The sequence below is a fragment of the Cordyceps fumosorosea genome (genome assembly GCF_001636725.1).
Source record: "Cordyceps fumosorosea ARSEF 2679 chromosome Unknown scaffold_8, whole genome shotgun sequence".
NCBI lineage: Eukaryota > Fungi > Ascomycota > Sordariomycetes > Hypocreales > Cordycipitaceae > Cordyceps > Cordyceps fumosorosea.
Genome location: NW_017387308.1, coordinates 900,286 through 917,305, shown reverse-complemented (window position 1 = coordinate 917,305; position 17,020 = coordinate 900,286). Strand labels below are relative to the sequence as shown.

The 17,020-nt window shown below is 57.2% G+C and overlaps 5 protein-coding genes across 5 annotated transcripts; 2 read left to right on the top strand and 3 right to left on the bottom strand.

Moving 5' to 3' along the window:
• Positions 1-6,453: 6,453 nt before the first annotated feature.
• Positions 6,454-7,347, bottom strand: ISF_04126 (hypothetical protein; the record flags this gene model as incomplete). The annotated part of the gene is made up of 1 exon (XM_018847732.1): positions 6,454-7,347. The coding sequence occupies one exon, from the start codon at positions 7,345-7,347 to the stop codon at positions 6,454-6,456; it is 894 nt and encodes a 297-aa protein (XP_018705312.1).
• Positions 7,348-8,849: 1,502 nt separating this feature from the next.
• On the top strand, positions 8,850-11,147 carry ISF_04125 (Actin-like protein; the record flags this gene model as incomplete). Its single annotated transcript, XM_018847731.1, has 3 exons — positions 8,850-8,889; positions 8,946-9,024; positions 9,074-11,147. 3 exons carry the CDS (start codon positions 8,850-8,852, stop codon positions 11,145-11,147), a joined length of 2,193 nt encoding a protein of 730 aa, XP_018705311.1.
• A 296-nt stretch (positions 11,148-11,443) lies between these two features.
• Positions 11,444-12,793, bottom strand: ISF_04124 (para-nitrobenzyl esterase; the record flags this gene model as incomplete). The annotated part of the gene is made up of 1 exon (XM_018847730.1): positions 11,444-12,793. One exon carries the CDS (start codon positions 12,791-12,793, stop codon positions 11,444-11,446), a length of 1,350 nt encoding a protein of 449 aa, XP_018705310.1.
• A 422-nt stretch (positions 12,794-13,215) lies between these two features.
• ISF_04123 (Phospholipase/carboxylesterase) lies at positions 13,216-13,950 on the bottom strand (the record flags this gene model as incomplete). Its single annotated transcript, XM_018847729.1, has 1 exon — positions 13,216-13,950. One exon carries the CDS (start codon positions 13,948-13,950, stop codon positions 13,216-13,218), a length of 735 nt encoding a protein of 244 aa, XP_018705309.1.
• A 766-nt stretch (positions 13,951-14,716) lies between these two features.
• ISF_04122 (hypothetical protein) lies at positions 14,717-16,228 on the top strand (the record flags this gene model as incomplete). The annotated part of the gene is made up of 1 exon (XM_018847728.1): positions 14,717-16,228. The coding sequence occupies one exon, from the start codon at positions 14,717-14,719 to the stop codon at positions 16,226-16,228; it is 1,512 nt and encodes a 503-aa protein (XP_018705308.1).
• Positions 16,229-17,020: the final 792 nt, after the last annotated feature.

The window sequence follows — 17,020 nt, the reverse complement described above, 5'->3', positions numbered from 1 at the left end:
TGCCAGACAGACCCTTGCAAGGACGATGAATAATGTAGAGCTTAGGTAGACAGGGCTGGGCATCGAGGGCAGCGTAGGGAGCTGGATTGTCATGACAGAAGAGGGTTTCCTCGGTGACGACGCGTACAGTCAGCGCTTGCATATTTTTGCATTTATCTCTTCGTCCTTGCCCATTGATGCTCTGCGTTATGCCGACGGGCCAAGTTGTAGTTTAGATGATTTGGAAACTTCCACATGCACTCTTTGGTGAGTTTGGCTGACGAGAGCTTATTTCGGCGCCTTTTTTTTTTTTTTTTTTTTTTTCAGTAATTCACATTTTTTCTACTATTACTCCGTCTCTGATCATGATTGAGTGCATCCTAGGCGAGGCCGCAGGTTTCAGGGCCGGGCGAGGCCGCCGGATGCCGTGTTTTATTACAAAACAAGGGTATAATGGAAAGGAAGTCGAGGCGTCGGGTCGGCTACAGGATAATAGCCGCCTCTGCGAAGGAAGTTGACGTGACGATTCCTTGTGCCTGAGACGACGACTTACATGCGGCGAGTTGATTCTTGGGTATCCAGCACCTGTTGGCTGGTTTGCTCTGGCTCCAACACAACACACATGCAGGGCCCGAGCTGCCACGCGGACGGACGGGCTGATGACGATATCGTTCGATGACCAGTACAACATTGCCCCATTGGGCAAGTCATCAGGTACATGTACTTGTGCCAGACACACGGATATCTGGGCAAAAAAGGCATCCACGAGCGGCTTGTTTTCGCATCGACTGCGAACAGACAGCCGCTATGTAGACCATGACCTTGGTGGTGCTACCATGCCATCCATCTGTCAATGACACGGCCAGTCCGTCCGGGGCTCCGTGCGGCACCCCGCTTTGGTGGTGGTTGATGGCCGGTTAACGGCAGCCTCTCTTCATAAACTCATAAAGATGCTCTAGAGATGCTGACAATATCTACTTCTACAGTATAATGAACCTCGGAGAAATTGAGCAGTAATCATGTATGTTCGATTTATATTGGTCACGTATTGCATATAGAGCCTATATAATTCGTACTCCGTAACCACACAGCCCTTAAAAGATGAGTCAGGTTGGACGGACCGCGCGGCGACTTGCAATACCTTAATTAGTATCCGTAACTACCTAGGTACCCAGTAACCGGATTCCCGCTTACAGCGGCGCCAGGCACTGTCAGCTCCGCCCTCCGCTCCCGAGTGCCTGCCAAATTATTTGTCCGTTTGCTGTGCCAGTCGGTGCAAAATGCCAGCTGCCAACACCAACCGCCCGGCCCAGACAGCTGGCAGACGGTGCAAACGCATCAGCTGCCAGCTGCCTGCCAGCTGCCCGCCAACCGCCGTGAACCCAAACCATTGTCAAACCGGCGCTTCCTCGTCTCGCCTTACCCTCGCTGAAACGCTCGTGGATTTCACCAGAGACAATCGCCAGACACTTTGCTTCCAAGAAACCTACCCATTCTCTCGTTAACATCCCCTCATTTTTATCATCCCATTCTGATTCTGGCGCCATCACGAGGCCCGACCCTCGATATATCCATCCGCATCTTGCTCGCCACGCCGGCCATTACGCGATGCCCCATCACCAAGCCGGCTCTCGTTCCCCCGATCCGAATTCAAACACCCGCTCGTGATGCCCGGGGGGGGGGGGCCAAATTGACTCTACCGACCACCCGGCTCGCCCCCTTGCCGCTATTCCTGCTAGCCCTATCCTAGAGATGTATGTATCATACTAGTTATTAATCCTCCCTCCACCGCCGTTGCCATCGCTACGGTAGGATCAGGATTCATTGAGCATCATCGAACGTTTGACAATTTCGCAACTCCTATGAACCACCACGCCCCCTCCCGTTCGCCATCATCCTGCAACAACAGTAACCGCCCGCCAAGGCTTTGATCGAACTCTCGAACCTCTCAGTCATGGTCTTTTGCGTCGCAGGTGATGCCGCCACTGACCCTACACTCCTGCAGGCACCTCCGCCATGTCCGCACACGTATCAGTGATCCTCTAGCCCTCAAGAACCTTGTTTTGTCCGGACTCATGTCTCTTGTGGCGATGCCTCGTGTATTTGACCAACGGCCTCGGCATTGTTCGTATCTCGTACTGATAGGCGATATTGCAAGTTCTTGGCACAGTCCGCTCAAGAACCGCCTCTCTTGCATGTTGGTCGCTCTGTGTCCACCACACGTCAACCAACCAAAACTATATATGGTTATGTGGGAAAGATATTGCGCGCTATTCTTCGCACCCGAAGCACTCCCCCCCCCCCAACCCCCCCCCCCCCCAATCCTACTGGGAATCTTCCAACGTCGGGCACCGCCCAGTGCTCCAGGCCCGACCTATATCGACACAACAGCGCTAGCATTTCTGAGCTCGCCCAGATTGGTCATGCACTGTCGCCCATTGCCAGTCGTCGCCTCCGTCGTTAACGCGGCACTTTACAGCTCTTCTCCAGCGAAGAAAGCTTAAAGGCTAGCGCCCGCTATCACCTCAACACCAAGTCGTTGCTCTCCGCCGTGGGGCTCACAACGCAAGTTCTCAGTATGGGCACAGTCCCCCAGGCACCTACTGGCTTATACCTCTGCTAACCTCACAATAGGCCCTCAGGTTATGGTAAATGGCTAGCTAAGAGATGTTGATGCGGTTGGCTCAGAAACGCCATATCGAGATCTGCAAATCAGAGGAGTATCACGCATGAATTTCGCGGCGGGAATCGTTGACCAGCCGGGATGTCGGATCTCGCTACCTTCTCTACCGAGATGCGGAGGTACTTCAACCCACCACGCAAATGCCCGCGCTACGACAATAGCAGGTCCTGAAGCCGCAACCCTTGTTCAATGCGCAGCTGGGTAATCATTAGGTAGGTGGTCCTCCTGCACGGCGGCCATTTACGGAATCTACACTGCCATGTGCTGCATTCGAATGCCAACCGGTCGCTCCACGCTCCATTAAGGTTTGCTGCAATCCGGTCAAGGTCCGTTGAAAGGACCGCGCAACCAGCGGCATCCCGCTGGCCATCCCGCTGGCACCCAATTGGGGCGCATAACATGCCCCCGAGACTTGGCCGAAGTTTTGCAGATGCCTGCATTAGTTAGTATTCTATCCATCGCCTTGCCAAGCCCGGCTAATTATTTGACCATAGGACGGCGCATTTCGCTCTCTCGGCCGTTATGGAGAATTAGAAGCCCTCAAAAAAAAACGGCTCGCTCCATTATCTAATTGAAATGTCAGATCTAGGCGAGGCGGGCGACAGTCACGCATGACCGCCCAATGCCCCAGCCATTCATAGGCATCCGTCGTCTGCTCGCCGCCGAAAGAATACCACCAAAGAGTACCGCGTCTTCACGTACAAACTCAGTGAAGATTGGAGCTTTGGACCAGCGGCAGGAAGCTGTGCTTGCGTATACGGAAAGCAGAACGACTGAAGGCGCAATCTTCATGTACGTCACACTGGCATACATAATAAGGTTTAGAGCCATGCAAGTTATGAGCTCCCATCCCTGCCCATTGTAGCTCGAAAACTGGGTACTGACATCTCGACCCAAGGCTGAAAAGCGAGCCAGTGCCCAACAAGAAATTAGAAGGAAGAATCTGCAGCGGGGCGAAGCAAGTCGATAGTTATGTTTTTTCCTTGGTCGGGATCCAGGTCCAAAAACACACAGCGAGCAATCACATTGCCGAACGGCAATCAAAAACTCAAGCCCCATTTAATAACAGTTTGGAGTATACATACTAACTGGACTTCCATATTAGGCAAGTCTCGGCAAGACCGTTGGATCGACCCCAAAACCTGCACCCCACCTGAGGGGCCCGTCTTTACTTACACGCTGTGGCTGAACATTCAGAGCCAGGGCGTTCCTTGCTTTCTGCTGGCAAGTGACTGTGTTAAATATCCTGAGAAACAAGTCGGTGATCTTGGATGAAAGCTCGATTACTGATACGGTTCGCTTGGCTGGCAGTTCGATTACTGATATGGATCATTTAGGTAGTCCTTTGGCACAGATGCAGCCACATCACGGAACGCGGCTACATACTACAAGAACAGCAGCGTCAAGTCTTTGGTCTCAACCAGTTTTTAGAGGTTTAAAATACTCCGGTTACCGGATACGAATGGTCAATATGCACAATCTCAACATGGGAAAGCTAGAATTGCATGAGTTCAAGTCTGTTGGTTTGCTGTCAACCGTGCAACGGTGCACCAGTGGCTGCTCCGCCTCCCCATATATCCTCCTCGTGATGAGATTTCGCTTAGCTCGCGATTCATAGAAAGTGGGCTCTTTTCTGTGAATCGCAGGCGGTTTTGCAAGGGCAGGATACTGGTAAGTTTTCGCTTGTTGGGTCAAGGCACCTGGTTCCTTGTTCTGCAGAGTCCCCGCTCTCTGCATGTGGCGTTTAACTTTGGTCCGTGGGTAACTGGGCTAGCGAGCATAGCCCTTCCCGTCCGTTCCGTATTCTTTACGGCCAGTTACCTTGCTTCAAAACACATGACCCTGTCTGTCATTGTTCATAAAGCCGCTGGGGAAACTCTAAATCTAACAATAGGCAACTGACACCTCGTGGCCTTCAAAAGTAGCAAGACTCAAGTCGCGGACAGCTTCCGCGATGAATCAAAACCCTAACGGTAGCTCTATCTATGAAAGAGCCGAGATGCTGACTCGGGGGAAATCAAGAGCATGCGAGATGATGGAATAGGTTCGATCCCGTTGTTTTTTCTCCAGTTTCGTGCGCCATTAGCTCCTCGGCTAAATGGAGGTGAAGGTATTTTTACCATTTTTCGAAGCTCGCAACTCGATGGACCGAAACCTGAAAAGCAAAAGACTTCACTAGTGTCCAAGCTCTTGGAAATTTTAATCGGTTATTAGAACCTGCCCTTCCAATGGCATGAACCGAAGCGACAGCGCGCTCCACGTCGACTAGTTTTCCATCCCAGATCTGTAACAATGCCGGGCACCATGACATGCCATGCAGCATCCGCCCCAGGTATGGGATGGACACCAAACCCTTGCAAAGCGCAAATCTGTCGCCGTCTTTTTGAAAGTCAAAGTTAGCTTTCCAATTCACGGACTTGGCAGATCACGCTGACAGTTGTGCCTGGCCACCTCGCGTGAAAAGCTCCGACAAACAAAGATGTGCTAACTTTGTCTGTTTTGGCAAGTACTTCCAAAGATCGATAAAGTAGTATTCGTGACCAGGTCTAGCTACTACCATGGACATGGACTATTCATCGAAATTGCGTTATCATCGAGCAGATAAGTAGACAAGAAATAACCTGCGCAACTAACTGGCGCCATCCCTGCAGCCCTCTGGGTGTTCAAGGTTTCAGGGACAATTGAAAAAGCCTCTCTCATGTGCACGCACGGATATTTCTTTGTGCGCCCTCGACTTTCAGGCCGCGCGAGAAGATCAATGTGCGGTCTTACCTTATCCCCGGCAGCCCTTTTCAACATGCTGACATGGGGTGTGGCTCGAAACATTCTAGACTTTGAGACTTTTCAAATCTAACTTTATACTCGGCAAATCTATAGAGCTTTTCTCCCAGTACGCTGCTATGTGAGTGTGATTTCCACCCATGCTGTAAAGCAGGACTGCTTCCTCCCAAGTTGTCCCATGCTGAAGACTCTGTTCTCCAGCTGGCATAGAAGGAGTGTCCGAAAATCATGATTCAATCACGAACTTATACCATTCTATTGTACACCGAATAAGCTTAAGGAATTAGCAAAATATTTCATGATCGTGCATAGTTATGCAAAGCATGTGATCAATGCGACGGGAGACACGGCAACACTGCCGGACATTGCTCTTTCATGCAGCCTGGGGAATCCCAGATCCCGCTGAGGTACTCTGCAGATACGCTCCAACTCAGGCGTATGGCCTTTCATCACGACATACATTCACCTCTATTTGTTTTGTGAGGACTTTTCCCCGACTTCTGTCGCTGCAGACCGTAAGATGCCTTCGCCCGTCCTGCTCGGAAATCATGTTCCACGCAGCGCTCGGCACTTATTATCATCACGCGCAGGGGAGGGGCAAGGCAAGTCCAAGTGATCGTCGGGCACCGTCCTCCATCGAAGGACGAACCCCCCTCCCTTGTGACGTTGTCGTGGCGTTTCGGGTCGACAGGGACTTCTCGCCCAACGAGTTGATCAATTGGGGCGACGACCAACGAGCTGAATGGATCTTACAAATGTGAAGCTTGTGACTGCAACCCATCCGGTTCCCCGGTTGGAGGGCCGGGTAATATATCCAATACAAGCAAGGGCTTAGTAGTTTGATCACCACGACGCATATCCATGCCCAAATTTAGCAACCCGGTTAAATGAAAAAAAAGTCATGGCCAATGATTCCCGAGAACAAGGCAGGGCCAAAAGAGAAAAAAAACTCTATTTTATCGAACGTGGCTTGCTCTTTCTTTCTTTTTTTACGTCCTGTGACTGGCTGACTACTTTTGATCCTTGTTCACAGCCTTCCAGACCTCACCCTCGGCCGCCGCCAGGGTGTCCCCGGCCGCCGCCGCCCACTTCTTCGCCGTGCCCCAGATGCTGCTGTCCTCCCCATCTCCGCCGCCGCCCGCGCCTGGCATCCCAAAGGAAGAGGAAGAGTTTTGCGCCACGTACGCCTCGTGCGCCGCGCGCTGACCGCTGGAGAAGTCGGCCGCGCGGGCATCTTGCCGGTAGCCCGGGGGGTGCGACAAATCCGTCCCGGCATCGAGCGCGGTGCCCACGGGCAGCGGTACCGGCCCTGGCGAGGCGAAGGTCCCTGCAGAGGTGGAAGAAGTGCCTCTGATGGAGGAGTGTGGCATGGAGGGCGGAGGGTAGGCCATCTGCGCGGGCATCATTGTCGGAGGCGGATAGGCAGAGGGCGGCGGCGGCGGCGCGGTCGACCCCACGCCCGTGTGCTCGGGACCTAGTGTTTCACCCTTCTTCGGTGGCGGAGGCAGCGTCCTGGCAGCCACTGCACCGCCTTGTTGGGGCGTGGGCGCAGCGCCAGGTTGTGGCGGCGCGGGAGAGCTGCCATCATCGTGGCTGGTGGTGGTTGTTGTCTTGGTAGGCGTGGCGGACTGGACGTGTCCAAACGCTGTTGTCGTCGTCGTCGTCGCTGCCGCTGGCGCCGGTGCGTGCGGTGGAGTCGAGGCCGACGAGGTCGCCGATGTATTGAACGGTCTGGATCCTTGCTGCGCTGACAATGGCGATCCGTGGCCTCCAGGCGCGGTCGCAATGGTGGTGGTGGTTTGCGTAGTGGTGTTGCGCGCGGCGGGTGGCGACGGCGCTGCTGTCGGTCCGAGAGCCTTGGCCGCGGTGATGGGGCTGGAGCTGAATGTCTGCACTGGTGCCATGGCCGAGGTTATCTCACGCGTTGTTTTCGTATGTCATATGCGTAATGGAGTGTTTTGGGGTTTCCTATGTCCTGGATGGGGGCTTTATGATTCGAGGGAGGGTGGCGTGGTTCGCGATTGTAAGAGAGGCCCGGCGCAAGCTTGCGTCTGCAGCTGTTGGGGCGGGGATGGTGCGATTGACCAGTGATGGACGGTAGTTGACAGTCGAATTGAGGATGAGCAAAGCTGCTTTGGCGATGGGAACCTGGCAATGGCTGAGAGCGAGGTTTGATGGCGGCTAAACGCGTGTTGTTGCGTCGTGGCAAGTCATTACGTCAGGTGACGGATAGAGCTAAAAGTCGCTGCCTTGTCGGTGGCTGGGTTGCGGGGGATCGCCAGAGCATCCCAAAGAGCAGCAGAAGACAATGAACTTGCGTTTAAATCCCTTTGAGTGCGCGAAGGCTCGGCGATGGTAACTCACAGGAAACTTAACTAATCAAAGCGTGTAATAGTCTAAGTACTTGATTTTTCGAAATATTCGTTGGTCTTTTATTGTACCTTCAACGTGCACAAGGACACAAAGCTAGATGTAGAGTCAGGTTATATTCGCTGTTTCCCAGTACTGAAAGTACGTCCCTACTAGCGGCTAGAGATTCTTCGTGGAGTCTTTGCGCACTCAAAGGGATGTATCCGCGGTTCAAACTGGAACAAGCCCGGACTTGAATAATTGTCGCTACATGGCATCTGGTGTATAGGGTAGGCTGCAGCTCGCTTCTGACACCAACTCCCTGCCTGCTTAGCCTTGGTAATTCCTACTATCATGGAATTTACACGGCAGCACAAAAAACTGCAGAATTTGAAAGCAGAATCTTTAATATAATCCCGAACGGACAGTTATTGCACTGCCGTCTTGGTCGCTGCTCCGCGGACGCTGTTTGGATATGCTGAAACTCCAAACCTCGGAGGAGAACCAGACAACTTGAGGGAGTCCGAGCTTTGCCTTGCCCCTTTGCACAGAACCTGAAAAGTCCCACGATGTGCCAAATTTCGGAGAAGTAGCCAGCGCTCGTAATAATAAAGATGCTGTTGCTTGAAGATGCGCCTAGGAGAAGCCGCTTCGCAACATCCATATCTGGTCATGCACTGAACTAGACAGCAAATGCGCTAGAGGCGCTCAACATGTGATGGATGAAAGCTCTTACAGCTGTGTTGTCATATCGCCTCTCGGCCTCCACAGCTGCGATTCTCGCAGTCGGCCATCGCGTATATTCTCGTCAAATTTATGGACAGAACAAGGCGAACGCTAGATCTAACGGCATGACAGAGATGCTCGAAAGAAATAGGCCAAACGAAGCAGGAAGCTTGGTGATGCGGATCAACGAAACTCCAGTTTCCGCTGCGCTAGTCCGCTTTTGGGCTTCGAGGGCATCCTCCCAAGACCGCGCCGCGGTTGTCTTCCACGGCCAACTCGAGTCTTTTCTCTTCATCGCATCGATTAGTTTGCGTGCGTCGCGTCGCCCAAAATGGTCGGAAAGGTTTCGGAGCGGGTTCTCCTGCGCGAGGGTTCGTCATGTACCTCGGGCGTATTTCGGAGGGATGCAATTGCTAATTCTGCTTAGGCCTCGAAAGAACCGACAATGGCATGAAGCTCACCACCTGGCCCGATGTGACGCCCATCAACCAGAAGAATTACTATACGTATGCAAGAGAACGCAGCTTGCGCGTGTTCGAGCTAACGGTCCTGCAGAGATTATATGAAACGAGATGACCAGATCCTCGCTCTGCGACTCCAAAACGATGCTACCCGCGACAAGCTCGTCCAGAGTGCGCGCGACCGCGATCGCCTCCTATCTAAGCCCGCTAATGGCGAACTCCCACTTCCCGTCCCCAACCTCGTCGACGATGAAGATGGCGCCGCGACTCCTTCTGCCGCCACCGATCCTTCGCGCATCATCGTCATCCACCCCGGCAGCCAGAACCTGCGCATCGGCTTCGCCAGCGACGCCCTGCCCAAGACGATCCCGACCGCCCTCGCCACCAAGTTTGCCCGGACCGAGTCCGATATGTTCGAGGCGTTGCCGCGACGCCAGTTTGAGGGCAAGACAGTGGACCAGCAGTATGGCGAGGAGTGGTCCAAGAAGTACCAAAAGATGTGCGCCGACCTCAAGGTTGAGATGCGCGCCAACAAGCGCAAGGTGCTGCCCAACTCCAAGGAGCTGGTGCAGACATTCAACCGACGCACGGAACCCGAAATCATCCAGCAGCACAACGATCCGCTGGAAGTGGAGTGGACCGACGTCAAGAAGCTGAAAAAGACGGACTTTGAGGCAGAGTGCTTCATCGGCCACGAGGCCCTGCGTGTTCCTGACGACTCGGACCCCAAGTTCAAGGTCTGGTGGCCTCTTCAGCACGGCTGGTGGAACGAGGACGGGTACACGAGCCAAGAGCACCTGTACGACGACTTTGAAACGCTCCTCGACAAGGCCCTTCGGCAAGAACTTGGCCTGACGACCAACAGCGAGTGGCAGCAATACAGCTGTGTTTTCATCATCCCCGATCTCTACGACAAGAAATACGTTGAGCAAATCTTGTACTCCTGCATGACATGGTTTGAGTTTAGCAAAGTCTGCTTTGTCCAGGAGAGCATGGCGGCCACATTTGGCGCTGGATATACCCAAGCCTGCGTGGTTGATGTCGGTGCTCAGAAGACATCGGTGACTTGCGTCGAGGATGGTCTCTGCATCGAAGACTCGCGCATCAATCTCAAGTACGGCGGATACGACATGACCGATACCTTTATCAAGATGATGTTGTACGACAACTTCCCGTATCAGGAGATTAACGTGCAAAAAAGATCCGACTTTTTGCTGGCCGAGGAGCTCAAGATCAAGCACTGCACCATGTCCCAGGCGGAAATCTCGGTGCAGCTCTACAACTTCCACGTGCGCGCGCCCAACGAGCCCACTCGAAAATACGCGTTCAAGACGTACGACGAGGTCATCCTGTCGCCGATGGGAGTCTTTGACCCGGCCATCTATGACAACAGCACCAAACTTCGCGGGAGACGGAAGCTGATCGAGCGCTCCTACAACTCGTATGAGGTGGACATGCCGGACGACCCTACCTCGGCCGCACAGCTCGCCATCCTCGCCCTCGTCCAGCCGTCTCTCCTCGCCAACGAGTCCCAGTCTCAAGAAGTCTCCACGCCCATGAAGGAGCGTCCAGGCTTCAGCTTCAAGAGCGACGTCAACGGAACTCCCATGGCCTCGCACGCCGGCTCGCCCGCCCCCGAAGGTTCCGGCACGCCCGCGCCGTTCGTCTTCGGCGCCGGCAAGGACCTCAACGGCGACAGCCCCGCGACCGGCGGCACACCCGCCGCCTCGCAGGCACCCGCCGGCATGTTCGTCGACCCGTCATCAGCAACGCTTGAGCGCAGTGCCGAGTCCGTGGCCGACGAGCGCGACGCGGTGCTACCGGTGGCCCCGCTCGACATCGCCATCCTCACCAGCATCCAGAACGCTGCCAAGGGCGACGAGAAGAAGCTGCGCGACCTGCTGGGCAGCATCATGGTCATCGGCGGCGGCGCCAAGATCCCGCAGTTCACCGTCGTGCTCGAGGAGCGCCTCAAGGCGCGCCGGCCGGACCTGACGGAGCGCATCCTGGTGAGCCGTAGCGCCAAGGACATGGACGAGCAGGTAGTCGCGTGGAAGGGTGCGAGCGTGTTTGCCAAGCTCCCGGCCAACGACTCGTGGATCACGCCGTTTGAGTTTGAGCGTCTGGGGCCGCGGACGCTCTACCACAAGGTCCTCTGGGCTTGGTGAAGGGGGGCGGAGTGAAGAAGGCGGGGGTGTTTTTTTGCGAAAGCGAACGGCGAATGAATTATCTTGGGACATTCTGGGCGGCACTAAAACCAGGAGTTTATGTAGAACATGGCGCATCAGGAATTCAATACATTTTATTTTACTGTTGATCAGTATCAACGCCGACCGTGCCGGATAAGACTTTCTCGCGGATTCGTAGTCGTGTAGTGAACGCGCGACTAGAACTTGGCATGTCGAAAACATCTCGGTGCCTGCATGCCATCATACACGGGTCAAATAACAACACAGCATCAGCTTCAACTTGTGCCAAACTTGAAATGCTCATCAATCGTGAACCTGGTCTCGCCCACCTCCTCGCCCCGCGCAAAGGCCACCCACAGCCGCCTGAACTCGGCGCCGACCGTCCTCACCAGACGCTCCGCGTCGCCGCCCTCGAGCATCGGCGCGTCCTTCCACGCGTCCCAGCCGCCCAGCAGGAGCGGCATCTCCAGCGTGTGCGGCGCGCCGAGCCCGCTTTCGCCCGGCGCGAGCACCAGCTCGTAGAACCAGGGCTCCGCGCCGCCCGCCGCCGCCGCCGCCGCTGCGCGCGCGCGCTCCCACAGTCGGTCCGCGTCATCCTTGAACCATGTTCGACCGATGAAGTCGGCGACGCTGGTAGTCGTCGGGATGGTCGGCCGCGCGTCGGGGCTCAAGGCGCCGAAGATGCCCTCGAACGCGACGCCCTCGTCGCGGCAGTACCCGACCAACAACGGGATGCGCGCCAGGGAGCGCTGCACGCGGGCGTCGAACTCGGCGGGGGTGATGGCCAGCGGCGCATGGCCGGGCGTCGGCGCGAACGGCATCCCCAGGGCCGCGAAGTCGCGCGAGGTGATGGCCAGCTGCTTCTGCACCTCGAGGAGCTCCTCAAGTGGCATCGAGGCCGGGTCGGGGGCGGACCGGGCGACGCGCTCGAGCGCGGCGTCCATGGCGGCACGGTCCATGTGCCGCACGCCAAGGGGTGTGCTCTGCAGGATGGCGCGCCGGAACAGGCCCTCGGCGCCGTCGGCGGCGAGCAGGCAGTAGACGGAGTCGGCGCCCGCTGAGCTGCCGGCGAGCGTCACCCGCCGCGGGTCGCCGCCGAAGCTGGCGACGTTGTCGCGCACCCAGCGCAGCGCGGCCATCTGGTCAAGCAGGCCGAGGTTGGCGGGTGCAACGCCCTCGATTGGCTGGTAGCCGAGGATGCCGAGGCGGTAGGTGACACCGACGAAGACGACGCCGCAGGCGGCCAGGTCGGCGCCGCTGTAGACGTCGAGGTCGGCGCCGCCGGAGGTGTAGCCGCCGCCGTGCAGGAACACGATGACGGGCAGTGGGTGGTCCGCCGGGGGGGTGGCTGGGGCGCAGACGCTGAGGTGCGGGCAGTCCTCGGACATGGCGCGGCCGGCGGCGATGGGCCCGTTGAGAGCCTCGAGGCGCGAGGGCAGCTGCGGGCAGATGGAGGCCGGCTGGGTGCAGTCGAGGACGCCGGACCAGGGCGGGGCGGGCTGTGGAGGCTGGAAGCGGGCGGCGCGGGCGTAGGGGATGCCGCGGGCGCGGATGATGGCGCCTTGCCGGCGGGCGGAGATGGCGCCGTCGCGGAGCTGGATGACGACGCTGGAGCTTTCTGCCATGGCGGGATAGGACTCGGGGTATGGGAATGTGATGGGTTGGGATGAGGGGCGAGGGAGCTGGCAGCTCATAAGGTTATATGTGTAGTTTGCATTTGTCGGAGCAGTGTCCGCCTCGGCCGGACGGATCGGCGCTCGCGTTTAGTGAGTTTGAGGAGGGGTCGGCGGGACGGAGCGTTGCCGTGCCGGCATGCATTATCGCGGCGGGGGCCGCAGACGATAGATCCAATTTCCGGCCACGTCGCTCAAGTTGACTGGTCCGAAGATGCACTTGTTAATCTCAAAATAGAAACACCTTTCTTTTGGCAGGGGCACAATGTTCCTTGCTGCAAATGTCATTCGGTGGCGCGCCCGGCTGGTGTAGGAGAGCGCAAATAAATGTGTCATCAGTAATTCATCTCTCTATTATAGGCTTCCTCCTATTGTCATTGTTTTAAATTTGCTTTGATAAATGATACTATGTCATCCACGCCTTGCGGCTCATTGATCCAGTGTCCCCCGTCTTCGTATACATTCCATTCCACGCGTAGCTCCAGGTTTTGTGACAAGACGTTCCTCATGCGCTGGCCGTTTTTAATCGGAACGACCTCGTCGTCGAGCGCGTGGCCCAAGAATATCGGCGTTGATTTCAGCTTCGCAGGCGGCGCCATCATCTCAACCTCGACTGCGAAAGGCAACCAGCTGCACAGGCCGATCAGGCCCGCGAACCCCCCCTCGTTCCCGCCAATGAGCTGGGACACGACCGTGGCGAAGCCCTGGCTGACCCCGCAGACGAACATACTGTCCCTGGTGATGAGCTTCTCCTCCGCCTCGATGACGGCGCGCAGCGTCTGCATGCTTTGATCCAGGCCGCTTCGTTGGATGTCGGGCTGCTCCTCGGGGTCTTCGACGTACCACATGTCGAACCACTGCGACATGTCAATGTCGAAGCGCTGCGAGCGCAGGATCGGCGCGGAGGGGAAGACCCAGCGCGCGGAGGGAAGCAGGCCAGGCAAAGTGAGGTCTTGGTCGTCGGTGGTGGCCGTGTTGGGGCTGGCTTCACTCTCGAACAACTCGGAGGCGAGCTCTTGGGCGGTGCTATCACGGCCATGCAGGAAGATTATAGTGCAGGCATGGTCGTGTCCCGGGGCGGGACCATGTACGTGTGTGTTGGGATCCATGGATTCTGTTGGCAGGTTGATTGAGGGTGAAAGTTGTGGTGTAGGTTGGTTGAGAGGACAGGGTGGTCGAGGTACAGGGTAACACAGCAAACAGGCTGAGGGTTGGAGCGAGCACTGGGAAAAAATTAGAAGACCTGGGCACTGGCCTTCTTTTTTTTCTTGTTTCTGCGCCGCAAATTGAGTTTCTTGCCAGCTCTGACGGCGCCGTGCAAGTTTGCTAGGCAGTCGCTATGTACATTGATGGATCGTATAAATGATGGTATCTTGGGCGCGTTTGAGCAGGAGAGAGAGGCGCGTTTACCCATTCTTGCCCACTTCCTCGAGCCACGGGTTTTTGCTACGCAGCTACTGCAGTAACGTGCTCAAGTAGGTAGAATTTCCGTAGTTACCATTTTGGTATGTTGAAATTTATTCTACTATGTAAATCTTCTAGTTAGCCAATCTTTATACGTGCTCGGTAGAAGTTTATCATCCGCAGATAAGCGAAGCTTACATATAAATAAACTGGACCCACTGTTGAAGGCAAGCCATCCATCTCAACTTTGTTGATCGAAATTCATTGGAGCAACTCTAACCACCTCCCCGCCGATCTTGGATCCAGATCCACGATTGATTCAACAATTTGTTCCCAAACTCAGTGCCGTTGTTGCGTCTATCAGCGACACGTACGCCAGAGCAGACTTGGACAGCATACAACCCCCATCACGAGACCTCTTCTGTTCTGTGTCAGACCAAGCCATGCCCATCGTGTGCCGCGTCTAGCACCATGGTTCGAATTGCGGCCGTCCGAGGCGCTGCGCACGCCCGACAGCTTTGCCAACGTTTGCCCACATCCAAGAAGCCTACTCCTCTTGCCGGTAGCATCCTCGCTGCTTCGCCGGCCGTCTCTTCCTCTGTCTCCGCGTCCGCCTCCAGCCGCCCCAGACACCTCTCCTCGACACGAACCCTCGACACCGCCACCACCACCTCGACACCGCCTTCGCCGTCACCGTCGCCCAGCAGCCGCAGCATCGCCGAGCTGCCCGACCGCACCCACCCTCGGTACCTACAAAGCTCGAAGCCCGGCTCGTCGCTTCTCGTGCTCAACTGGCCGCGGCCCCCGCGCAACCTGTTGCTGGTCCAGAAGCTGTACGCGCCCGACGTGACCGAGTCCGTGATCCGCTTCGCGCGCCACATCCGCGCCGAGTACCCCGACGTCAACGTCGTCGTCGAGCCGCGTGTCGCCGACATGATCCAGAAGCACCTCCCCTTCGCGCTCTACGTGGCCGACCACCGCTCCAACATCGCCGACAAGGTCGACGTGATCGCGACGTTTGGCGGCGACGGCACGGTGCTGCGCGCGGCCAGCCTGTACAAGCTGCACGGGTCGGTGCCGCCCATCGTCTCCTTCAGCATGGGCACGCTCGGCTTCCTCGGCGAGTGGAGCTTCGCGGACCACAAGAAGGCCTGGCGCGAGATGTACATGAGCGGCAGCGACGTGCCCGAGGCCCGCGAGGCCGACTACCTGCAGCAGGGCGAGAATAATAACCTGACGCGGCGCCGCGGCGGCAACGGCGGCGGCGAGCACGAGGGCTGGGAGCGCATGAAGGGCAAGTGCCTGGGCCACCAGCGGGCGTCGCGCGTGCTGCTGCGGCACCGCATCAAGGCGGACGTGTACGACCGCGCGGGCAACAGCATCAACCACCAGGTGTCGGACTCGCTGTCCGGCCAGTCGTCGGCCGTGGCGGAGCCGCAGGAGCCGTCGCCGTCGCTGCGGGCCATCAACGAGATCTCGCTGCACCGCGGCTCCCACCCGCAGCTCGCCGTCATCGACATCTACCAGAACGGGCACTTCCTGACGGAGACGACCGCGGACGGGATCCTGGTCAGCACGCCGACCGGGTCCACCGCGTACAGCCTCAGCGCCGGCGGGCCCATCGTCCACCCGCTCGTCCGCTCGCTGCTCATCACCCCGATCAGCCCCTGCAGCCTGAGCTTCCGCTCGCTGGTGCTGCCGCTGGACACGGCGGTGGTGCTGCGCACGAGCGCGCGGAACCGCGGGCGCGAGCTGGATCTGAGCATTGATGGGAAGAGGTGCGGGGGGGTGAGGCCGGGGACGGAGATTCGCGTGGAGGGCGAGTTCGTGGGCCGCGCGGGGCTGGGCGAGGAGTGGCACGGCGGCGTTCCGTGCGTGATCCGCACGGAGGAGGACGATCCTTGGGTGGGAGGGCTGAACGGACTGCTCAAGTTTAATCATCCGTTTGGAAGGGACCCGACCATGGACGACATATCGGATTGAGCGCTGTTGGTGAGTGACGGAGATGTTGCCATCATCTGTTGATGAGTGACGGAAGAGTTGCCATGACGTATAGATACCCCATCGCTACTTGGAGATTTTGAATCTTGTATATTACGCCAACGTCGCAAATACCTGCGCATGGCCCAATCTAATTCTAATTTGACAAAAAGCTATATACCAAAAACGAAAACTGTATCAACTTCTTCATATCGCACACGTTCAATACTGATCCAGGTACTCCCGCGGCACCGTCGGCCAGGCATCCACGCCGTCCAGCAGCACCATCATCATGCCGCCCATCATATGGTTGCTGATATGACAATGCACCAGCCACGCCCCCGGATTCACCACCTGGTACCTCACCACGATCCAGCTCGTCTCGTTCCTCGCCACGCGCGTCACGAACGCGTCCCTCCGCGGCGGGTCCGCCAAGTTGAACCACCCCGGTTTTTCCCTGACGGCCTCGTCCACCGAGCGCCACGGAAAGGCGCCGGTGCCGCCGCCGATGCGGTACATCTTGTTGCCGTGCTTGTGGACCGGGTGCGGCGGCATGGGGAACACGGACGCGTACAGCACGAGGTCGACCCAGGTGCCGTTGCGCGTGGCGAGCGTCACGTTGCTGCGGAGGGTGGCGGGCAGGTCGGGCGGCTGGAAGAGGAGAGGGACGGGGTGGGCGTCGAGGTCGGAGGGGGAGAGGCGGGTGCTGTTGAGGGCCCAGAGGTAGGAGGCGCCGTCGAGCTTCATGCGTAGCACGTGTAACTCGTCGGCGGAGGCGGGGATGGGGGAGGGAGG